At 48.7% G+C, this 24,681-nt stretch overlaps 2 protein-coding genes across 2 annotated transcripts in view; one reads left to right on the top strand and one right to left on the bottom strand.

The window, feature by feature from the left end:
• Nucleotides 1-1,040: 1,040 nt before the first annotated feature.
• plekhg7 (pleckstrin homology domain containing, family G (with RhoGef domain) member 7) lies at nucleotides 1,041-21,046 on the top strand. The gene is made up of 17 exons (XM_056599461.1): nucleotides 1,041-1,337; nucleotides 2,565-3,451; nucleotides 5,112-5,134; nucleotides 6,551-6,669; nucleotides 7,029-7,069; nucleotides 7,369-7,470; nucleotides 7,677-7,826; nucleotides 8,176-8,271; nucleotides 8,996-9,097; nucleotides 11,267-11,380; nucleotides 13,493-13,664; nucleotides 17,717-17,832; nucleotides 17,995-18,082; nucleotides 18,315-18,394; nucleotides 18,816-18,954; nucleotides 19,171-19,268; nucleotides 19,444-21,046. The coding sequence occupies exons 2-17, from the start codon at nucleotides 2,567-2,569 to the stop codon at nucleotides 19,552-19,554; spliced, it is 2,436 nt and encodes an 811-aa protein (XP_056455436.1). The 5' UTR covers nucleotides 1,041-1,337; nucleotides 2,565-2,566; the 3' UTR covers nucleotides 19,555-21,046.
• The window catches only part of eea1 (early endosome antigen 1), a 33,313-nt gene continuing 28,206 nt past the window's right edge, over nucleotides 19,575-24,681 (bottom strand). The window contains exons 26-29 of the mRNA XM_056599460.1: nucleotides 24,351-24,589; nucleotides 23,810-23,930; nucleotides 23,530-23,628; nucleotides 19,575-22,648 (exon numbers count right to left, since the gene is read on the bottom strand). Of these exons, the coding sequence (XP_056455435.1) occupies nucleotides 22,526-22,648; nucleotides 23,530-23,628; nucleotides 23,810-23,930; nucleotides 24,351-24,589 (582 nt within the window). The 3' untranslated portion in view covers nucleotides 19,575-22,525. The remainder of the gene's footprint in view (nucleotides 22,649-23,529; nucleotides 23,629-23,809; nucleotides 23,931-24,350; nucleotides 24,590-24,681) is intronic.

The raw sequence follows: 24,681 nt of genomic DNA, 5'->3' as shown, positions 1-24,681 counted from the left end.
GTTATGGTATAGAAAGACTTGACTAAGGCTATTTATCTATCTAGGCTATTAGTCAACAATTATGGCCCAAGAAAGGTGGAAGTGGAATAGCCCCCGAACCGAAGGTTTATTTTTGGTATCAGCTGACATTTTTCGATGAAAACAATATCGAGTTTGAGATATCAATCATGGGATATTGCCCAATATCCCGAGATAGCGAACCAATCAAATTACGCCATTTTAGGAGGTTTCTCGTGTAGCATATACTAACTATATATAATATCTATGTATTTATCTATGTATCTGTATAATCTGCTGAACACTCTCTTACTAGTCTCTACTCTCAAGGGTCTCAATGCGGCTTTGGTCCGTGTCTCCCCAACGTGACGTCATGCATGCATTCTGGGGGAAATAGTGAGATCAATAGCAAACCGCCAAAATAGTACCTATATTTCGTATAACGTTTCTGTTTTTGTGATACCTAACAACATTAAATACAATAAATAACAGTTTAAATCTTAAATACCAACAAGGAAATTCGTTGGAAAATAAACCCTGCAACACGGCCTTTAATAATATAATAATACTATAAATTAAGAATAAATCATTAAAATGTGATGAAGCACAACACGTAGCTTACCTAATACCTAAACTTTACTTAATCTAACAATAACAAAACTAACCCATGCTAAAACCCTAGCTTAAATATCTATAACCCTATTCCTTAACATAACCATATCCATAAATGTCCAAACTTAACCTTCCCTAACGTCACCATGTCTAACCTAACAGCTAAACTTAACCATCAACTAAACATAACCATAGAACCAAATGAGCTAAAATGAGCAGTTACTGAAGGATCTGCATCATATATATATATTACTGACCCCAGAATAAGGTCTTTATTCATCACATAATTCAACCCCAGCTGTGCAGGACTTGGTTGTAGTTAAGGCAAAAGCAATAGGCTACTTGACCATGCCACTACGCAGGACTAAATATTTATTAATAATAATATGCTGGCGCGCGCCTCGCAGTGCGCGTACACGTGAGCAGCAGAGAGGACTTTCGGTTCGGAGGAGGCGGTCCTCGCACCACAACATCACTCAGTTCACGATCCGCACGCGGTATTCACCAGAGGCTCGTACTTGTTGAAGACTCTGTCCTTGTTCCTAGCGAGGTCCACTGTGATGTTCCTCTGAGGATAGCAGCGCGCTGCAGGAGGAGTGCTCCTCCTCGGCTCACAGCCCTCTCCAGCTCTTCTCCCCCCGGACTCCGCGACGCTCACGTTTTCCTGCAACAAGCCCCGAGCCTGGAGACGGAGAGAGACCCGTGGTGGGAAGGAGGCTCAGACACCTGTAAGTCAACGCTTAGCTCGTTTGGAATTCATTAACTGATTGTGAACACAAACTACTTTTAACTGCTAGTCGTCACGCTTTGAATTCCAATGGTTCTGTTCCCCCTCGGCTCTCTCCAACGCTTCACGGTGCAAATAAAGTTACCTTTCGAGTTGTTTTGGGGACGACCTGACCGTTAAACTGCTAACGAGTCTATTTAAGATGTTTAAATCTGATTTTTGCAGATTAATGTCTTAGAATACAAATCCCAGGTCCGACCAATGATCCGAGTGTCGGGTGTATTTCACGCCGATTGTGTATTTCCCACATCCATCCGTCAATCTTTAATCGAATGGCACAATATAAGGAGCTGTAAAGGGGAAATTATATTTTCCAATATCGTTTCTCTAACTGCCATTTGTTGGGTGTGAGTCCCCTGACTCCCTTGCGGTGGTCGGGGACCAAGGGCTCAAAATGAGGAGACACCAATACGTATCCCAACATTACAGGTGTCAATGATCAAAATAAGTAATGTTATTCTAAAGGACAGAGATCCTGTGTTCTCATTAAGTAGCAGAATGCATAAGGGATCCCTGCTCCCTTGTGACCGGTTTACCCCAGGGTCAAAGGTTAACGTTAGGTTAGGTAACACTGGGAACAGGTAGGGTGGCTAGACAGTGCAAGGAATAGGAGACGCGGCTTAGATGATGAAAAGGAAACAACATATGGATTTGCCCACCACCCAACATGAGGAGTTTCATCTATTGTTTACTACCATCTGATTAACCAATACGATCGATTTATTGGGGACCTGTCTACCACTGTATAAAAAGCCCTTGCTTTGGCCGATGCATTGGACTTCTCCTTTTGAAGCTAATAGAAAGATGCGGAGAGAACTCCCTTCTGAGGCCTCGGATTATTGTATGTTTGTTGTATGTTATTGTATGCTTATTACTCAAATAAATTAGACTAATTGTTATAAATTCGGATGACTCTTTATCCTTTAAGACATAGACTACATTTAGACTTTCCGATTACAATACGGCGTCTTGGTTGCACACCCTCATCCACATACGTTTCAATGTAAAATAAGCCATGGCTTGGCACAGCTACTTTGTGCAATTGCTGTAAGTCACGAGCTGGGCTAAACCCGATCAAACCCTGATCAAGACCTGTGAGAAAAAACAACCTTAGCCTTCCTTCACTTCTTGAGACATGTTATCATGAATGCCTCCCCCCCCCCCCCAGAGATGCCAGGTGGTGGTGACACAGAGGAATGCTGCAGGGATAACCATCTGACACTGAAGCCAGCCAAGCAGAGCAGTCCCTATCTGACCAGAGAGCCTTTTCTACAGTCCTGGCCACTGTATGATGACCCTGGGGTCAACATGTCCGCCCTGAACCAAGTCGTCCTCACCGATGCGGACCAACGTGTGGAAAATAACCTGGACTGGAGTGACATCGAGTGGCGGGAAACAGAGCTGCCCAACGCGGTTGTAGCCAACGCCCAGACGCAGACGGAGCAGCTGCTGACGTCGGAGGCGGAGGCCCAGACCAGCCACACCGTCGTCATGCACATCGACCTTGAGCGGACCCCCTCCAGGCTGAGGCACGGGGCCGGGATGGAGGCCGAGGGCCTCGGAGGGCCCCTGTTGCAGTTCGACCGGCAGGCACTGGGTCGTATCTCCACCTCCCCCACCCTGAGGAGGATACGCAGCAGCCGGCGGTCCCAGCCTGGGGTCCGGATGGAGAGCACGCAGGAGGAGCCCGGCCCGGCCCCGAGAGACCCCCAGCCCCCGGCCGGCCCCGTGTCTCCTGGCCCCAGGCACATGGTGTCCTCTCTGGCCCCCAGTCCCCTCTGTGACGGGGCCGTCCAGCTTGAGAATGGTGCTGGGTCCTCCACCTCTTCCTCCACCGGCAGACAGAGGACCCGCTCCCAGAGGTCCAAGACCTTTGAGGACAGGACCTCCGGCCCCGGGGAGGGGTCTCCAGGCGGGACCTCCTGCCCCAGGGAGGGGTCTCCAGGTGGGACCTGCTGGTCCAGACAGGGGTCTCCAGGTGGGACCTGCTGGTCCAGAGAGGGGTCTCCAGGCCAACATCCAACCGACTTTGAGTTCCCCTGTCATCAAGGACAGGTGAGTGCTAATGAGTAATGGAAGTGGTAAAACACCTGGATAATGTGCAGAATGTATATACGTTTTACTTCATTGTAGCTATAATGACTTAAAGGGTAGTGGTGGCACCCAAACCTCGACTAGAATACGCTCTCTTTGTGTTTGTAACTCCTGCAACCGTTGGGTTGGTTTGGCGTGTCCCGATCAGAGGAGAATCAGGCAGACTGGTGATCAATGAATCAGGGATCTTAATCGGAGAATCACTTCCTTATTATTGGGGAATAAGGAAGTGAACTCTACCGTATTCCAGCCTGTGTGTGTGAGAGTGTCTGTGCGTGCTCTATGTGTGAGTCTGAGTCTGAATCTGGGAGTGAGTGTGTACAATGCATCTGCATTAGCTGCTATCACTGCTGTATACGGAGTATGGGTGAGTCTAGCGAATGTTATTTCTTGGACTTGGTTCTATAAGCATCTGTACTGTACCGACACAGCGATATATTGTTTCACTTCTTATGACAAATGTACAAATTGTAAGTCGCTTTGGATAATAGCGTCTGCTAAATGCCCTAAATGTAAATGTACAATGTGCGTTGTGACAGCAGATGAATCAGCAGTTACGTGCACTGACAGCTCAGAGGTGTCCCCCCGTTCCTCAGCGCCCAACAGAACCTTGGGAAGTCTCCTCCCAGGGATCCCCTATTCACCCAGTCAGCAGCCACCTCATAATGGAGGGGTCAGTGAGCAATGGAGGAAGATAATGGGGGCCCGGCCCTATTCATGGCCCCCGAGGCCCTCAATGGAGCACATTTTCGTTGAGTCCTCCTGATTATCCCCTCAGATCTCCCGGGGCCCAGAGTCACAAGGGCCCCCCCCCTCACACGCTGATCCGCCCGTTCCAGAGCCGTGACTGGAGGTGGTGTTGAGGGGGGGTCATGGAGGCTAAAGTGTGGCTCCGAACTGATGTGGAACAGAGCGTCCCTCCCAAGGCCCCCAGCTCGGGGCTGAGGACCAGGTCTCATAGGACCAGCTCTAGTTCATAGAGCTGAGGACCAGGTCTCATAGGACCAGCTCTAGTTCATAGAGCTGAGGACCAGCTCTAGTTCATAGAGCTGAGGACCAGGTCTAGTTCATAGAGCTGAGGACCAGGTCTCATAGGTCCAGCTCTAGTTCATAGAGCTGAGGACCAGCTCTAATTCATAGAGCTGAGGACCAGGTCTAGTTCATAGAGCTGAGGACCAGGTCCCATGGGTCCAGCTCTAGTTCATAGAGCTGAGGACCAGCTCTAATTCATAGAGCTGAGGACCAGGTCTAGTTCATAGAGCTGAGGACCAGGTCTTGTTCATAGAGCTGAGGACCAGGTCTCATGGGATCAGCTCTAGTTCATAGAGCTGAGGACCAGGTCTCATAGGTCCAGCTCTAGTTGATAGAGCTGAGGCCTCCTGCTTTGTGGGGGGCATGTAGCTCAGGAGGTAGAGTGGGTTAGCTGGTAACCACAAGGTTGCTAGTTCAATCCCCGGTTGAGTGTCGAGGTGTCCCTGAGCAAGGCACCTAACCCTTACTGCTATATAAATGCAGTCAATTTACCTTTTGTCTACTTTTATTTTGCATCCTGTTTATTCCGTGTGTAATCATGCTCAAAGTCCTTCTTTCAATGACTAACCTTGTTTTCTTTGTTTTACAGGAGCAGGAGCCCGATCGCACTAGGTGGGTAAGCAGGGTTGTTTTTGATGTGTGCCATGTCCGTGCACACTTCCACATTACCAGAAAACCTATTTGCATATCAGGAGTCCAGTTGTAAAGTTTGAGTGCAGCTAATAAAGCTCAGAGCTAGACTATGGCCCTCTCGAACAATCGTCTCACCGTGTGCTGTGCTCTTATGCATTATGTTGCATAGGAGCAACTCAATGCATAAAAAAATGCAACCAAACATGCACATTTTAATACTGTCATATGTATTAAAATGTGCGAGTGTAATGTGTGTGTGTGTGTGTTTTTATGTGTGTGGGGAGACCTCTCATCTCAGCAAGCCCCCCATTGTGTATTCATTGTATTGGCTTCTTTGTTAATAACTGGTTCATAAGCTTGCATGGATCAGTTATGAAAATCCCATGGTTATGGATGGATAAGACAAACCTCATTAGGGCCAGTAATACTGTATAATTAGGCAGCTATTGTCCCCTAGCTCCACCCTGGCCCTGGTCCACTATGGGACCTGGGGAACAGGCCCTAAGGCTATTGGTGGGGACCGGTTATGACCATCCCTCACACCATGTTGTGAGGGAACAAAGCAACATATATATATGGAACGAGGGAGAGGGAGAGGGTGTGAGAGAGAGAGAGAGAGAGAGAGAGAGAGAGAGAGAGAGAGAGAGAGAGAGAGAGAGAGAGAGAGAGAGAGAGGAGAGAGAGAGAGAGAGAGAGAGAGAGAGAGAGAGAGAGAGAGAGAGAGAGAGAGAGAGAGAGAGAGAGAGAGAGAGAGAGAGAGAGAGAGCGCGCGCCCTGGTCTGTCTCCCTCCAGTAGTCTGTACCTTAGAGGGACTGCTGCTCCAAGACCAGGGCCTTCTACTGGAAGTCACAGTCTATAAACACCATGTATCGAGCCTGAACACCATAGATCATGTATGAGATGTTCTGTCATATGATAACAATAAAAGAGTGATTTTAACTAAGTAGGCTGCCTGCCTGTCACATCTAATCAAACATGTTGTCCTGTAATCACAGGGAAACACACCTCAAATATCTCCTCTGACGAGTGTCAACACGAGCCACGGCACAACGCTATTCCAGCTATTCCAACGATGAAACCTGAATATTGTCTGTCTGTGTTGCAAAGGATTCCCTTAATGGTATTAGCCCTTAATGTTAAAGGAGTCCCTTAAAGTTATATTCCTCCCAGCTTCATGTTGTGCTATCTTCAGATGCAGAACGTATGCCATCCTCGTGTTTACTTACCAAACAAGCTGTTAATAGATAGCATCAGGCAGCAGCATGATAATGAGCTCTTGTGATTGACACAAACACAAACACACACACACACATATACACATACACGTACATACACACACACACACACACACACACATACACACCCCCTCACCCTGCAGTGGTCTTGGTCCCCAGGCTGCAGGAGCGGCGGCGGAGCTCGGTGGTGGTCAGCATTCCCGGTCTGGACGTGTCCCCCGGCGACCTGTTTGTGTCTAACGGATCCGCAGACAGGCTGAACGGTTCCGCCCTCTCTGGTAACTCAGGGGCCAATCCTGTGTTACATGTCCCTGTAAACCATGAAACATTCTCATTCCTGTGTTTGTACGACTGAGTGTTCTTTCTTATGACAAATGTACTCATTGCTTTGGATAAAACCGTCTGCTGAATGCCTTAAAGTTTACATCTGGGAATTTCCCTATCAACCTTAAAATAATTAACAAAAATGCTTTTCTAAACATTTGAGCACATTGGATTCACTTCCATGGGGTTTGGTTTATGAAATAGTGCTTTTTTTCCCTTTTAAGTATGTGTTCCCTTGCAGACTTGGCCGTCGTCTGTACTTCTTGGTCTTATTAACTTTATTTCTTCTGTATTTTATTTCTTTACTTCACAGACACGAAGAAGTCCAAATGGCCGTTCGTACGGCGCAGCACGGTAAGGGGTTTGTTGATGAGGGCGTTTAAGGCCGCCATCAGCAGCCGCTAGAATCCACCGCGGTGTTTACAGAGGCCTCTGTTTGGAGGGACGTTGTTCCCTGACCCATTTACCAAAGCACAGTAATTGTCCTCTTTTCCTCTCAGCTGGCCCTCATGTTGTCAATTAGAGTTCTTCCAAGCTGCCTGTTTGATGGTGGGAACAGCGATTGAAAGAGGAAAACATTTCTTTATCCAACGCATACTGTGACGGCTCGCTGACAGTAACTGACGAGGGATGTCCTGTGCTTGCCCGTGCAGACCAAAGGGAAGATCTCCATCAGCACAGTGTCAACCATCGAGAACCACCTGTCCTCAGCACACATTCAAGACTGGAGGAACACAGAGTTTCAGAAATATAAGGTGAGACATGAACACCAGATGGGTTGGGCTAGGAGATCATATAAATGACTCAAGAGGACATTGGGCTCTGATAAAACACATGAGTAAGGGGTTACAGTTGTGGGATTTAGACATATTCCATTTGAAGTTAATGGGTTACCTTAGTTACCTGAAGGGTCTAACTGTCCACGCCCACCATGTCCGTGTGTCCGTCTGTGGGACTGCAGAACTGGTGCCTCGCGGAATTCCTGCAGGACCAGTCCCCCCAGCTGGAGCGTCCCCCAGCCCCCCAGGGCACCAGGCGACTGGAGGCCCTGTGGGAGCTCTTCACCAGCGAGGCCGTCTACTTCCTGGACCAGCTCATGGTTCTAAAGGAGGTGTGTGTGTGTGTGTGTGTGTGTGTGTGTGTGTGTGTGTGTGTGTGTGTGTGTGTGTGTGTGTGTGTGTGTGTGTGTGTGTGTGTGTGTGTGTGTGTGTGTGTGTGTGTGTGTGTGTGTGTGTGTGTGTTTCCATGAAACAAAGTGGCCTCACAGGCCTGAATGCAACCAAACACCAGTTGCATTGTGCTGCTCAGTCTGCCTGTGAATTGTTGGGGAAGAGAAAGAGAAATGGCTCCACCCAAACGCCATGCTGTGTTTTGCAGCTCCTTGGCCTCTTCTGTATTAGTGATTGAATGGCAGCAGAGAGGGTCAAAGGCTTCTTTATTGGTACTTGTGTGTTGGTCAGGTGTTCCTGGCCACGCTGGAGAACCTGCAGGCCAGACATTGTCTGGTTGACCTGGACCCCTGGAGGCTGTTTGCCAACATCAACGAGCTATGTCTGGTGAGTCAGGATCCACACACATCTCTAACGCACACAGACACAAACACGCACACACGCACATTACATTCATTAATCACACCGATACATCCATACTTGTAGAACATTCTAATGCCTTAATGACCTGCCTGAAACGACCTGCCCCATGTTGAACAGGTGTGACAAATTATTCTAACGATAAGCTGGACTAGTGTTGTGGCAACGTCTTCATGAGATATGATGTCTAGGAAAGATGAGACTTCTAAATGGAAAAAAGAAAAGAAAGATAAACTAATTAAAACTGAACAACATAGAGATACCCCATCACACTAGTCTGTGGGTTTGTTTTGGTTTCCCCAAAATAAAGAGAGGAGACTAACTATTAAAGAAAGAGTTGAAAGGAAATAGGAGTTGGGAGTTGAAAGCCCTTACTCACTGCTCTATCTGATAAGAGCTATGCAGATAATGCCTTAGTGTTCCCAGAAGAAGGAAGACGCAGGGTGTGTCAGATGACTTTGATTTGATCATGTCTTCTCTAATCTCCATGGCCAATTTCATATCAATCCAGCTGAACTTATTGCTATTTAGTACTTCTCCAATCGCTGCTGAGTCTTGAAATCCTGAATGAAGCAAATAAAAATCCTGTGGTTGAGCAGATGAATGCTGCTGGTGACGCCGGAGGTGGGGGATGGTCCTGGCGTTACTATGGTTACTCTGCTGTCAGTTTTGATGGTTGGCCTGTTTGCAGGTGAGCTTTGGCTTCCTCAAGAGTCTCCTGCGCGTCGTTAAGGACACCTGGGAGCTCCCTCCGGAGGGGGGCGGGGCCTGTCTGCCCGAGCTGCTGAGTCAGGTGGGTGTCAGCTGACACGCCAACGCACGCCACGACACACACACCCTGCGACACACACACCACACAACTACACCCTGAGACACACACACCACACAACTACACCCTGAGACACACACATACCACACAACTACACCCTGAGACACACACACCACGCAACTACACCTTGAGACACACACACACCACACAACTACACCCTGCGACACACACACCACACAACTACACCCTGAGACACACACATACCACACAACTACACCCTGAGACACACACACCACGCAACTACACCCTGAGACACACACACCACACAACTACACCCTGAGACACACACATACCACACAACTACACCCTGAGACACACACACCACGCAACTACACCCTGAGACACACCCACCACACAACTACACCCTGAGACACACACACACCACACAACTACACCCTGAGACACACACACCACACAACTACACCCTAAGACACACACACCACACAACTACACCCTGAGACACACACACACCACACAACTACACCCTGAGACACACACACACCACACAACTACACCCTGAGACTGGGGCTGTAACGATACACCAACTCACGATTCGGTTTTTATCACGAATTTTGACCCACGGTTCGATACATCCCACGAATTTAACATGTAACATTTAATATCAAATTATTTGGAACACTGATCAGATTTTAACAGAAAGAATGCTATCAAAGTATAGCTAAATGAATAAATAAATAACCAAAGATTGCAGTTGGAGGATGCTTGCATGTAGGCAAAAACCCTCAACTAGTTTGGTGGTTTAGTCAAATATCCTATTAGCACTTCTTATTAGGCTATGTAGCTTAAATAAAGACATAATCAGGCCGTATAGAATGCATCAAGTTTAATAGCCTTTAATAGCCAACTTTCAATAGATGGGGAAAAACATGAACGTCTAACATGAACGTCGCAATAACGAGGCATAGTGTTACGAGTAGCGTATGTGTGTGCGCGAGAATGGCAGTGTGCGTATGTTTGTGTGTGAGTGACGTCAGCGAGTGAGTGGACGAGCGAGGAGAGTGAGCGGGCTATAGCGTGTGTGTTTAGTGAAGAAGCAAACCAGTCCGGTAGAATAAAGTACCCATCCTGTCATTAATCGGTGGCCGCTTCATTCCGACCTATAAGCAGACCAACTGCCGGTCAAATCACACAAAACAATAGAGACAGGGATATCGCAGGCCATTTTTTTCGCTCTTGGCCCACTCTGGATAAATGTCGTTCATTTCGCATATGAGGACTTCGACGGCTCTGGAGAAGTGCAATCCTCCGTAGCCACGGAGAGCTGTCATCACAGAGAGGGCATCTCGTCACATACTTACGGCATCGATAAGAGGGGGCGGTGTCAGCAGACTAGTATTTAGACAAATTATTAGCAAATTTCAATCTGACAATTTGACTGGAGAGTTAGAAAGGGCGTATCGCGCTTCTGCCTTCTCACACCGCGAGACAGGTTCTTGGCTTTGAGTGTCGCGATTACCTAACTGAGACACACACACCACACAACCAGTCCCTGAGACACACACACACCACACAACTACACCCTGAAACACACACACCACGCAACCACACCCTGAGACATACACACACCACACAACTACACCCTGAGACACACACCACACAACTACACCCTGAGACACACACACACACCACACAACTACACCCTGAGACACACACCACACAACTACACCCTGAAACACACACACCACGCCACCACACCCTGAGACACACACACCACGCAACTACACCCTGAGACACACACACCACGCAACTACACCCTGAGACAAACACACCACCACACAACAACACCCTGATTTGATCCACAAGGCCTAACCAGATGGTTTATGGTGTTTTAAGGTGAACATGATCAGACTTCAGATGACCTACTCACCGAAAATACTGCTGGAGAGCAGATATCCAAGAGACAACCCCTAGAGCATTAAACACATGTCCAGCAAAGCGTAATCATCCATTATCTTTCACTCATCGGCATGGTGCTAACACATATTCACCTAGACGCCTTTAAACAATCAATTGCAGACAACTCATCACATGACACAGTCCGATGACATTGCATTACTCCGATGACTCAGAGGGCAGAGTTAACCGTCAGTGTGTGTGTGTGTGTGTCTGCAGGCCTTCCAGGAGAGGGTATGCCACTGCCTGCAGAAGTACTGCCTCAACTACTCAGCTGCGCTGCAGTACCTGGACTGCCTTAAGGCCAGGGAGGACTTTGGCTGTTATCTGAAGGTACAGAGCAGCCTGACCGTGGGTCCGTCAGCCAGAGGGGGGTCGCTGCTGTTTACCATGACATCAGACCAGGTGGCACCACAGGGCAAAGGGTGCTGCATGGGACCAGGGTCACATGAACACCTGCCTCCCAGCCATGGGTGATTGTATTTGAACCATTTGTTAGGAAAATAATCCAGGGTTACAAAATGAAGCGGCCAGATGATCATTTAATACCGGCCGGTAAAACGACTAAACAGAACCTGGGACTTGACTTGTGCGTGAGAAAGAGAGATAGGTTGCGTGAGAGAGGGGCGGAACAAACAACACGGTAACTGTGCCTAAACAGACCTGTTAGTCGCCAGGACTCACCACACATTGGAATGCGGCCGCTCTGAGGCATTGTGCACCCCGGCCTGTCAATAGAGGACTGCACCCCTATTGTTCCCCCTTTTCCTTCTTTCTAGTTTGTCGTCCTGACAATCAGTTTACTTTCTACACCTTCACCCCCCCTCCACCCACGGTCGCTGACTGCTGTCTCCTAGTCCTAACACACTAACTCTCCCCCCTCCCCCTGATTCCAACGAGGAAGTACAATACGTGTGTGTGTGTGTGTGTGTGTGTGTGTGTGTGTGTGTGTGTGTGTGTGTGTGTGTGTGTGTGTGTGTGTGTGTGTGTGTGTGTGTGTGTGTGTGTGTGTGTGTGTGTGTGTGTTTCAAATGAGAGGAACCAACATGAAATGGGGAAACGGGTGCGTACAGCTCTATTGTATGTAAACTCATGAAAACAACAGGGAACATGTTATTAATCTCCCTTCCCTTCTGTCCACAGTGGATCAGAAGGTGAAGGCCTCACTACTATCCACAGAACCACTGTTACAGTATGACTGCTTATTGGCTCAACTAGTAAAAAAACCTCAACCAAATATTGCTTTAATACAGCTCAGTGGATTGATGCAACCTGAGAAATGAAAGATCCTTGGAATCATGGAAAAGAAATAGATACAAATATATGATTGGAGATCTTCTTCGTGTACACCGACTCAAACTGTAGGGTGGTACGCCACGGGGGCCCTTATCACCTAGCACCCACTTCCCCTTTTCCTTCATGTGGGTTCTGCTAATTTACAACACACACAAAATTTGTAGGGTGTGTTTCTCCTCCCCGGTGGGGTGAGAGGAAGGAGTAACGTTGTGTGTGACTCCTCTGGTGGCGTGTAACTGGGTGCGTGTGTATCTCTAGTCTCTAGTGTTGTGTAACGGTGTGTGTGTCTCCTCTGGCTGTGTGTTACGGGTGTGTGTGTCTCCTCTGGTGGTGTGTAAGGGTGTGTGTGTCTCTAGCAGTGTGTAACGGGGTGTGTGTGTCTCTGTGTGTCTCCCCAGTGGTGTCTAACGGGTTGTGTGTGTCTCTGTGTGTCCCCCCAGTGGTGTGTAACGGGGTGTGTGTGTCTCCTAGCGGTGGATAACGGGGTCTCTGCGTCTCCCCAGTGGTGTGTAACGGGGTGTGTGTCTCTGTCTCCCCAGTGGTGTGTAACGGGGTGTGTGTGTCTCTGTCTCCCCAGTGGTGTGTAACGGGGTGTGTGTGTCTCTGTCTCCCCAGTGGTGTGTTACGGGGTGTGTGTGTCTCTGTCTCCCCAGTGGTGTGTAACGGGGTGTGTGTGTCTCTGTCTCCCCAGTGGTGTGTAACGGGGTGTGTGTGTCTCTGTCTCCCCAGTGGTGTGTAACGGGGTGTGTGTCTCTGTTTCTCCCCAGTGGTGTGTAACGGGGTGTGTGTCTCTGTGTGTCTCCCCAGTGGTGTGTAACGGGGTGTGTGTGTCTCTGTCTCCCCAGTGGTGTGTAACGGGGTGTGTGTGTCTCTGTCTCCCCAGTGGTGTGTAACGGGGTGTGTGTGTCTCTGACTCCCCAGTGGTGTGTAACGGGGTGTGTGTGTCTCTGTCTCCCCAGTGGTGTGTAACGGGGTGTGTGTGTCTCTGTCTCCCCAGTGGTGTGTAACGGGGTGTGTGTGTCTCTGTCTCCCCAGTGGTGTGTAACGGGGTGTGTGTGTCTCTGTCTCCCCAGTGGTGTGTAACGGGGTGTGTGTGTCTCTGACTCCCCAGTGGTGTGTAACGGGGTGTGTGTGTCTCTGTCTCCCCAGTGGTGTGAGAGGAAGGAGCAGTGCCGGCGGCTGCAGCTGCGGGACCTTCTGGTGGCTCCCATGCAGCGGCTGACCCGCTACCCCCTGCTGCTGCGCAACATGGCCAAGAGGAGCGCCGGGGCGGAGGGCGCCGCCCTGCAGGCCGTGGCCGAGCAGGTGGACACCTCCATATGTGAGCACACCCAGTCATTACAATCAGGATCCCTTTACTCACTGACACCACACTGCTGCTCACCTCTGCAGTAGAGCTAACATCAGCAACAGTTTTCTTTTTATCTACGCTTCAGATACAGAGAAAGCTTTTTTTTCCCTTGTGTCCTTTGATCTATTGGTTAGTAGTGCTGGTTTAACCCCTGTTTGTGGTGATGGTCTCTGGTGCACACTGGAGTGTGTGTGTGGGAGGAGGGGGGGGCAGGCAGTCAGTCAGTAGCTAAGGGCTCAAGAGGAGGAGTGCTGTCAGAACAGTTATATTTAGCTGTCAATCACAATATCATTATGTATTGATTCACTGCCCTGTTCTAAAGATTCTCAATCAAACATTGCTTTAATACAGCTCAGTGCATTTTTTAACTGAGAAAGAAAAAATCTTTAGAACCATAAAAAATAATAGATACAAATATATCATTTGAGATCTTTTTAATATACTCTGACACAAACTTCTGACCGGACGTCCAAACCTTGTGAGGAGTCCATTCAGCCTATTGTGGAGCCTCCTCAGTCTGATCTAACGGCAGTACTTAGCGCTGCTAGGCTAGGCTAGCAGGCTTGGCACCAGTTATTCTACTGCAGAGCACAGGAAAGCTGAACTTGTCTCTGTCCGCCCTCGCCGCCATATCCTGCGGTCCCTCAACAGGACATACCTGGAGCTCTGGTTTGGTTAAAGTTGCTATATTTGTCCTGGTGAGCCTGTAGGCATGTAGCCGAGGTTCACTGTGGAACTGGAGGGACCCACAGCCGGGACATGTGGATTGTGCTCCAGCGAATGTCAGGACATTCCGATTCTTTATTATTTACTTTTGATGAAACGCTGTCTCGGAACACGTAGCCAAGGGCGTGGCAGATAGGGCGTGGCAGATAGGACGGGCTGTGAGGACGTGCCAGCCGTGGCACGGGTACACGGGTCAATGTCCCGCGGGCGTAGTCACCACGTTAATGGTTACATCATCCCACCGCTGGAGGCTGGCGGCCAGGGTCCAACACCCGTTACTAATCTTTGGTTTCCTCTCCGGCGCTCACTTTACAAATCTCACACATTTAAACATTCATTCATGCATCCATTCAAACCCATCTTTGTGGGACAACATTGTAACGCTACTTACTTCCTACTAATGAACATGTTATTAATGTCCCTTCCCTTCTGTCCACAGTGGATCAGAAGGTGAAGGCCTCACTACTATCCACAGAACCACTGTTACAGTATGACTGCTTATTGGCTCAACTAGTAAAAAAACCTCAACCAAATATTGCTTTAATACAGCTCAGTGGATTGATGCAACCTGAGAAATGAAAGATCCTTGGAATCATGGAAAAGAAATAGATACAAATATATGATTGGAGATCTTCTTCGTGTACCCCGACTCAAACTGTAGGGTGGTACGCCACGGGGGCCCTTATCACCTAGCACCCACTTCCCCTTTTCCTTCATGTGGGTTCTGCTCATTTACAACACACACAAAATTTGTAGGGTGTGTTTCTCCTCCCCGGTGGGGTGAGAGGAAGGAGTAACGTTGTGTGTGACTCCTCTGGTGGTGTGTAACTGGGTGCGTGTGTATCTCTAGTGTTGTGTAACGGTGTGTGTGTCTCCTCTGGCCAGTGTTGGGTATCGTTACTTTTGAAAGTAATCCGTTAGGTTACTTTGTTACTATCAATTAAAAGTAATCCGTTACGTTACTACGTTACCTATAAATAAAAGAAACGCGTTAGAGTACTCGTGCGTTACCAACAATTAAAATGCGTTTGGGGTGCGTGCGTGTCTGCCTAGCGCAACAACAACACACATCCTCCTTTAGATGCACCAACAGTGCTGACTGTTTATGAATCAATCATGAACCTATAGCATAATGACAGGAAAGACAGTCATCATATTGCACGTTTTATTTAACAGGCATTCATCCTTTGATCATTTGAACAGCTTCCATGAATAACATTCTCCGGTAACAGGCAGTTATTTTAACAGAATGTAGCTTACCGTATTGGCTGCGCACAAAAGAACAGTGCGTCACACATAGCTTATCCACTTTACAAGTGCAGGCGCCTAACAAAGTGCTTAACAGGTAGGCACGCAACCTTTTAGAATTGGAAATTTAACTCAATTTAACCGTATGCGTTGCACAAAAGAACAGTGCATGGCACTAAAAAAACATTGAAGAACTGAAAATGTTCGTGTGACCCTATAGCCCTACATTCATAACAATCACGTAGGCTACCTTTAGCCTATTTATCACCAAAGTAATGGTTGAAACGTAGGAGAAGAAGGTGCTCAAAACGAACACTATGTTCTTCTTGTCCTTTTCGCTCTGTAACTCAAAATAATGAGCGTACCTCCAGGAATCTAAGGCTATCTTCTCGTCCATCTTGCCGCCGTAACACACGTAGCTTACACACACAGGTGCGCGCGCACACACACACACACACACACACACACACAGAGAGCGAGATGCAAGGAGCAGGGCAGCAGCATCTGACTAAATGCAGAAAACCCGGGACTTTACTTTCCTTATCGAGGGAAAATCTTAAAGTAACGGAGTAACGAGTGGTTATTTTGGAAATTAACGAGTTACTGATTACTGAATTCGCAAAACTAACGCGTTAGGTTACTCGTTACTGAAAAAAACGAATAAGAGTACTTCAACGCGTTAGTTCTAACGCGTTACCCCCAACACTGCCTCTGGCTGTGTGTTACGGGTGTGTGTGTCTCCTCTGGTGGTGTGTAAGGGTGTGTGTGTCTCTAGCAGTGTGTAACGGGGTGTTTGTGTCTCTGTGTGTCTCCCCAGTGGTGTCTAACGGGTTGTGTGTGTCTCTGTGTGTCCCCCCACTGGTGTGTAACGGGGTGTGTGTGTCTCCTAGCGGTGGATAACGGGGTGTGTGTGTCTCCTCTAGTGCTGTGTAACGGGGTGTGTGTCTCTGTGTGATCCCCCCAGTGGTGTATAACGGGGTCTGTGTGTCTGTGTGTCTCCCCAGTGGTGTCTAACGGGGTGTGTGTCTCTGTGTGTCTCCCCAGTGGTGTGTAACGGGGTGTGTGTCTCTGTGTGTCTCCCCAGTGGTGTGTAACGGGGTGTGTGTCTCTGTGTGTCTCCCCAGTGGTGTGTAACGGGGTGTGTGTGTCTCTGTGCGTCTCCCCAGTGGTGTGTAACGGGGTGTGTGTCTCTGTGTGTCTCCCCAGTGGTGTGTAACGGGGTGTGTGTCTCTGTGCGTCTCCCCAGTGGTGTGTAACGGGGTGTGTGTGTCTCTGCGTCTCCCCAGTGGTGTGTAACGGGGTGTGTGTCTCTGTCTCCCCAGTGGTGTGTAACGGGGTGTGTGTGTCTCTGTCTCCCCAGTGGTGTGTAACGGGGTGTGTGTGTCTCTGTCTCCCCAGTGGTGTGTGTGTCTCTGTCTCCCCAGTGGTGTGTAACGGTGTGTGTTTCTCTGTCTCCCCAGTGGTGTGTAACGGGGTGTGTGTGTCTCTGTCTCCCCAGTGGTGTGTGTGTCTCTGTCTCCCCAGTGGTGTGTAACGGTGTGTGTTTCTCTGTCTCCCCAGTGGTGTGTAACGGGGTGTGTGTGTCTCTGCGTCTCCCCAGTGGTGTGTAACGGGGTGTGTGTCTCTGTCTCCCCAGTGGTGTGTAACGGGGTGTGTGTGTCTCTGTCTCCCCAGTGGTGTGTAACGGGGTGTGTGTGTCTCTGTCTCCCCAGTGGTGTGTGTGTCTCTGTCTCCCCAGTGGTGTGTAATGGTGTGTGTTTCTCTGTCTCCCCAGTGGTGTGAAACGGGGTGTGTGTCTCTGTGTCTCCCCAGTGGTGTGTAACGGGGTGTGTGTCCCTGTGTGTCTCCCCAGTGGTGTGTAACGGGGTGTGTGTGTGTTTGTACCCCATCTTTGTGGGACAACATTGTAACGCTACTTACTTCCTACTAATGAATACAATGCATGACATGCCCAAATGATCTTTCATAGCAGTATCTCTATTCTTTGTACAGGATGATCAAAGTCAAAGGTTTGCCAATAGCTTTGTGCTCTCTCTCTGTGTCTGAAGGCAATTTGGAGGGTGAGGTGAAGTGGTTGGACAACTACCAGCAGGTGAAGCAGTTGAGGGACGCTCTGGTGTGGCTGCCGGTGTGGGAGAGAGACAAGCGGGCGTTTGTACCCGAGGTCAGTACATGAACCCCGTCCTCCCACGGACCTGGGTTCAGAGACTAAATCGTATTACATTCTTGTAAATAATAATACTGATTAAGGTTTTAGTCGTTGATTTGATGGATTGATTTGAAATGTAATCCTTGAAAGTGACTCTTTGAATTTCTTGTGGCCCAGAGTTTGAAACACCTGCTGAAGACTGTCACCTTGGATAACCTTATCAATCACCGAAGCCTGTTGCATGATGGGAAACTCATTGCCACAGGTTGGTGCAGTTCTCCTCAAGGAATTCAAGTCATTCTAGTGATATCTTTTGCTATGATCGTCCAGCACGGATCAATGTACATACAAGAACGAGTCCCACTCGTCCTCGCTGTGTAAAACCTGCACTATAATCGTATTGCACTCGTCTTGTTGGGATGAGACTGCAGAACTAGAGAGATGTGCACATAGGGAGTTCTGTCCATTCATTATCTTTTATTCCGCATGATGACCAGAGAACACCAAGATGGTGGACGTTTATCTGTTCCTGTTTGATGAGTTCCTCTTGATCACCAAGATAAAGAGAAACAAAAAGGTATGTTCAGAAAGACTCAAATAAGGTCACTTGAATTTCAATGTGTGGGGAAGGTATGATGGCCCAATGTCAGCAAGGGAGGCAGCGGACAGAGGCTCTGGGGTGAGAGAGACAAACGAGCACTGGTCTCTCTCTGACTCCGTCGCTCCATCACTCTGAACCACCTCTCCTGGTCCCTAATGTAAAGCTGAACCCTTCTCCTGGTCCCTAATGTAAAGCTGAACCCCTCTCCTGGTCTCTGATGTAAAGCTGAACCCCTCTCCTGGTCTCTAAGCTGAACCCCCTCTCCTGGTCTCTGATGTAAAGCTGAACCCCCTCTCCTGGTCTCTGATGTAAAGCTGAACCCCCTCTCCTGGTCTCTAAGCTGAACCCCCTCTCCTGGTCTCTGATGTAAAGCTGAACCCCCTCTCCTGGTCTCCAGCGGTCGGCCGCCCCTGAGCAGGCTCAGAGCCCGGACCTGGACCAGCTCCTGAAGGAGGGCTGTACCTTCACCGTGGTGGACCAGCCCGTCTCTCTGGACCGCCTGCACATGAAGAACATCGACCAGCTCAACGCTACAGGTGGGCTGCTGGGGCCGGGACCACCGGATTTGTTTCATTACGGAACCTTTAATTCATTTGCCTTGTGTAAAAACAATGAAAGGCAGAGGTCTATCAACAGGCTGGATGAGCGGATCAAGGTGGTGTGAACTGGTGTTCTTCCAGTTCAACCTGTTTCAGTGTGAGCGGCAAATAGGGTTCGTTTTGATGCCATTTTATTTTTGTCTCCCCTCCCAGCATCAGGACTACCTCACTCCTTTATCCTCATGCATCAGAGCCGCTACCAGCAGTGTATGGGAGCGTTCATCCTCCAAGCGCCCTGCGACGCCGTCAAGGTGAGCTCTCCGACCGGCCACTGCACGCTGGGCTGCACGCTCCAACTTTTCAACTCTGCATCGCAGAGAATATCTCAGACTGAATCTACTGTAGCTTAAGAGTCGATCCAGGCTCCATGTGAACAAACACACACACACACGATGCCTAGAGCTTGTATTTTTGTGCGCTCTACAGAAAGCGTGGATGTCCAAGATAGAGGGCGCTGTGACGGCACTGCTGAAACTGGACTCTCAGCAGCCGCGGGTCAAGAATGCCTCCCGGTGGCTGGAGTCCTCCCAGATATGAGCCCTAGAATCAGCCCCTGAAGACCTGTTAACATGAGCCCCTGAAGACCTGTGTTAACATGAGCCCCTGAAGACCTGTGTTAACATGATCCCCTGAATACCTGTTAACATGAGCCCCTGAAGACCTGTTAACATGAGCCTCTGAAGACCTGTGTTAACATGAGCCTCTGAAGACCTGTGTTAACATGAGCCTCTGAAGACCTGTTAACATGAGCCCCTGAAGACTTGTTCTGACCTGTAAATACTGGTTCTATAACTAGATTTGTTTTATAAAATAATTGCTTGCCTTGTTTTTGTTTTGCTTCATTTCTAGTCTCCTCAGTAACGAAAGAAACAAAGTGACAAATAGAATGTTTTATTAACTTCATGAATATCAACAAAAGAAAACAAGCACACCCGAACATAAATAACAACCAGCACATCCACTGAGTCTGCTGGGACAAACCAGTAAAAGACCAGTAAGACCCTGCTGGGACACACCAGTGAGTCCCTGCTGGGACACACAAGTGAGACCCTGCTAGACCAGTAAGACCCGGCTGGGACAAACCCGTAAGAGCCTGCTCGCACCCCAGAACACAGGCACCCCCCAGACTAGTGGTTACTGGGGGTCCACCAGCCGACGGCGTCCCCAACACTGCGGGCCCGCTGAGAGCGCCGTTCTCGGCCCTTTGTCTTTAGCGGTGACTGTACAATATCGTGGTGACACCCTTCTGGGACCACAAGTGTTATGTATTTAATATATAGCGAGCTGTTCAATATATTATGATACTTTACAGTTAGCCTTTAAATGAATGAATGGCCATCAAGTGTATTAACATAGTTAGCCGTGGTTTCACACGCTGCAGTGTGTCTGAAACAGAAGTACACGACACAAAGACATCTCTCCTCCCTGCTCATCACAAAGCAGTCGGAAACGTGTTCTGTGATGTTTCAAGGTTTAGAATCCAATCTGAGGTAGAAACAGCCAACTCAACACGATGGGGAACGGTTGCCCTGGTTACAGCAATAGGAGATGGACATCTGTATTCTGAGGAATTTTAGCATTAAGATGTTAAGCATCACGTACATCACGGACGATTATTGGTAAAATGCTAAAAAGTGACCTGTGAACACAGTTCTGCTGGACGACTACAGATCAACCAGGACCCCGTTCTGTGAAAAAATGAATGACCGCATTGGATTATTTCGTGTTCCGTGTCACAATGTACAATACTTTACCAACCCAGCGGACACGGTGAAGGGGCGGCCATATTGGATCCGAAGAAGCAGACGACACGGCATTCCCTAATTTATAACATCCTGTTTTCCTACCAATAACCAGTCCTACAGCAACGTCTCACACACACACACACAGTTGGATTTGAGTTGGGTAGCGAAAATAAAATAATTCAATGTGTTATTCGTGTTCAGACACAAACACATTGTTCAGAATGAAGCACCATGATATGAGTGTTAATATTAATCAATAGGACGAGTAGGAGTTTGCACAAGTTCTGTCTTATGCGAGCTCAACAATGTAGTTAATAGTAATAGATTCATGTATTTTTTGTATTTAAATAACACTAACTTAATGAGAGCATGGTGTATATGTGCTGCTGAATGGGGCTTGATTTGTTTTTTATTAACATTGGGGAAAAAAACATGAATGCATGTTTTCAGAAAATAAACAATTTACAGATAAAACCCCCCTCCAAAAAAAATAAATAATAGGAAATTTCTGCACAAATAAAATCATTGGGGTGAAACCCCTCGAGGACATCTGCTGATCTTCCACCACCAGACTGAGACATTCTTTGGTCACTGAATTCACATTCATGAAACATCTCTTTCTGTCCTAAAGACCACTGCTCTGACTTTAGAGGTGAGCAACATGAAGGCTGATTACAGGTCATATCCACAGAGAACAACCCAACAATGTACTGCTTCTGCTTGGTATCGATAGCACGGGAGTAGAAAATTGAATACTGTGGTTTACTTGTGAAGAATACATTTAGGCCTCCATCAAATGTTTAAATGAAATAAACTGAGTCAGGCTGCCACTTTCAACATTTGAAAAGACAAGCGAGATGAATTTTGAGATGAACTTTAAGCCTTAATAAAAAATAATTTGACCCATTATAATTAGGAATTGTACTGTTACTCTGCTATTAACGGTTACATTAATGGTCGCATTGAAAATAATGTCTTGCATTGGATAAAAATAAATAAAAGCTCAATTGTTATTAAGTATTCAGAGGTTTGCAAACTGAATGTAAATGTTTGTTTACCCAATATTCTTAAAAAATATTTCCACCATTCAAATGATTGCAAATATATTTCCTGTATAAAATAGAAAGGCATTAATCTCTCGCCGTAAAACTAAGTGTTATTAAGTGAAAGTAAATCCGTTTCGACACTGATTCACTTTTGAAATGAATCACCTCGGTCTCAGTGTTGGCATCAGCAGGAAAAACAAAACAAGTGCAGAAGGCAAAACTAAATCATCTTTGAAGGGCAGACTTCACTTTCAGATTCTTTTTACCGTTCCAATATGAACCCCTCTTCACCAACACCCTCCAATGTCCAACCCCTCGCTGACAACCTCTGTACATTAAACACTTACGGCAGGCCGCGATGGAAACAAGGATGAGGACAAGCAGAGATATGGCTCCAACGTGTGGACATGAGAAAGAAATCAAAGACAAGCACAGCGGTGCGCTGAAGCTCTCCTTCTCTGCTCTCACACAGACCAGACGCTAGCCAAAGGCACAATACACAAAACAGACAGAGTTCATCTCCTTCCTCATACCCCTCCATCCCCCTCAGGCTCCGGGGCCGTCCCACCACACCTCAGGGGGCGTCCTACACCACCGCGGGCCCCTCAGCACCAGAGGAGGTGGATGAGGGGGTCTTGCCACTCAGTCAATCTGTTCCCTTTCATTAGTGCAAGTTAGACATCCTCTGGGCTCCTCGCTGGCTTCGGCCCGGGGGGCTCAGCCCTGGAGCTCGTCGAAGCAGCTCTCACAGACCCTGACGGGCTTCTTGGAGGAGGGCGTGAGGGCGTTGCGGCACGAGCACTCGGCGCAGTAGATGTTTCCACAGTGTCTGCAGTGGTGCTGGGGCAGAGACGGGCATGTTAATATCAATGGTTACTGTCTGAAGGAAAGATTAAATAGTTGACTTCATGAGGTTAAAGGCTGCATCGGAAAAGTAGATGTATGCGTTTGTTAGGACCCCGGGTTCATCGCTGACATTGTCTATTTCCAGACGTCAATCAGCTGAGATTGTGTTCAGCTCACCTCCCCTTGCGGCGGAGACCAGGTCCATTGACCTCCATTATGTCCCAAACCAGGGTTCAGAAGCTTCTAAGGCTCTAACTTCGTTTTCTCCAACCGAGGTAAGCTCATACTAACTGCCCTGGCTAGCTAGCTTTCTCCAGTAGCGCCCAGAAGCTAACAGATCAACAAGGCTGATTCTGTGTTTCCACGACCCTGTGCATGCTCACGGACTCAGAGGCCCGAGGAGCAGTTAGGATTCTGAGTGACAGTAGTGGCTGCTCTGGGAGCATACTGAGTCTGAGTGCAGAGACCCATCTCAGTGAGTGTAGAGGGTGAGTGTAAAGGGTGGCACTTTTTGAGTGGTGTGAACGCAGTATGCACGCTGTGCGTTCTCACGCCACAGCGCAGGCTCAGGGACTGAGACGGAGCAGAGAGGAGGGCCGAATGTTAGATCTCCTGCTACTGAGCACAATGATGCATTTTGGATGCAATAGGACTTTTCCCTCCTTCAAACCCCGGGCTTCACTTGCAGGCAGCAAGGGGAGAGTGAAGCGTGTTGGGTGTGAACGGGACCGGGCACTGAGGTCATCAAACCAACAACACAAACACTTTTGAGATTATTACTGAATTATATAATAAAATTAGGGAATACACAAACACTGATACATCATCGATCTCCTCATCGTTCTGCACATGGCGCGGTGCGATGCGGTGCCTACCCTCCTGATGGTCACTGAGAAGCCCTTCCCGCAGGCCAGGCAGTGGGTGACCTCGTGGTCCTCGGCCCACTTCCTGGTCAGGGACTGGGACTGCTTGATCTGCAACACAACAGGAAAGCCTTTCACCACCCACGTCGCCTAGCCCATGTTTGTATGTTACATGAACCGGCATAGAGTAGAGAGGACGAAGATAAAGCCCCAAGCCCTCCCATCCTCATCCTGGCTTTACTGAGACATGGCCGTGACGGTCAGAGGACGCGCGCGTGGTCATGCGACTGACCTGCAGCGACTGGTTCTCTCGGCCCAGCTCCTGCATGGCGGCGGTGGTGTCGTCCAGCCTCCTCCTCATCTCCAGCGCCTTGGCCTGCAGCTTCTCCATCTCCCCCTCCCCCTTCACACACCTGACACACACACACAGCAGGACACCATCAGGTGTCTTCGGTCCACTGGCTTGTTTTCTCAAAAGGTTGGGACCTCACCGACGGCTCTGTCTTTGTTTCAGGACCCTTTGGAACGCTGGACAGTCTCTTCATACACAACTAGATCTATAGAGATATTATCATCATGATGAGATGAACACAGGGAGATCTAGAGATACCCAGCCTGTTCCTCGAGCCCTTTGTTACATAAAGGAGAGCTACTGTCCCTGGCTCCTGTTGGCTGAACGCTGCTGTCAAATACCGTGACATCTAATCCCTCAAATCTAACCCCTAACACCTAACATCTAATTCTTCACATCTAAGCCTTAACATCTCCAGCAGGGCGCGCCTCTCGTCCTGGTTGTTCTGCACCGTGGCGACCCCTGACCCTTGACCCCTAACCTCTCCAGCAGGGCGCGCCTCTCGTCCTGGTTGTTCTGCACCGTGGCCTCCAGCACGGCGATCTCCCCCCCCAGCTCGTCCGTCTGCTTCTCCAGCTCGGCCGAGCGCCGCTGGCTGCCCTGCCACTCCCTCTTCAGCGTGGCCACGTTCTCCCCCAGCGCCGCCAGCTGCACCCCCAGCCTGCCCTGCGCCTCCTCCGCTTGCTTCGCCTGCTCCGCCCGGCCCCGCCGCTCCGCCGCCTGCAGGGGGGGGGGGGGGAGGATCATGAACAACGCGGGCTCATCCAGTCCGACGAAAACAACATTGGTTTTCCAAGAGGTTTGTTTCCTGT

The sequence above is a fragment of the Gadus chalcogrammus genome, chromosome 9, assembly GCF_026213295.1.
Source record: "Gadus chalcogrammus isolate NIFS_2021 chromosome 9, NIFS_Gcha_1.0, whole genome shotgun sequence".
NCBI lineage: Eukaryota > Metazoa > Chordata > Actinopteri > Gadiformes > Gadidae > Gadus > Gadus chalcogrammus.
This window is presented reverse-complemented; position numbering and strand designations above follow the sequence as displayed.

Bases quoted from the DNA above. Each gene is read 5' to 3' on its own strand.
- plekhg7 (XM_056599461.1), top strand. From the start codon at position 2,567: ATGCCAGGTGGTGGTGACACAGAGGAATGCTGCAGGGATAACCATCTG. The intron at 5,135-6,550 runs GTGGGTAAGCAG...CTTGGTCCCCAG, and splicing joins CAGGAGCCCGATCGCACTAG to GCTGCAGGAGCGGCGGCGGA. The intron at 6,670-7,028 runs GTAACTCAGGGG...TTTACTTCACAG, and splicing joins GAACGGTTCCGCCCTCTCTG to ACACGAAGAAGTCCAAATGG.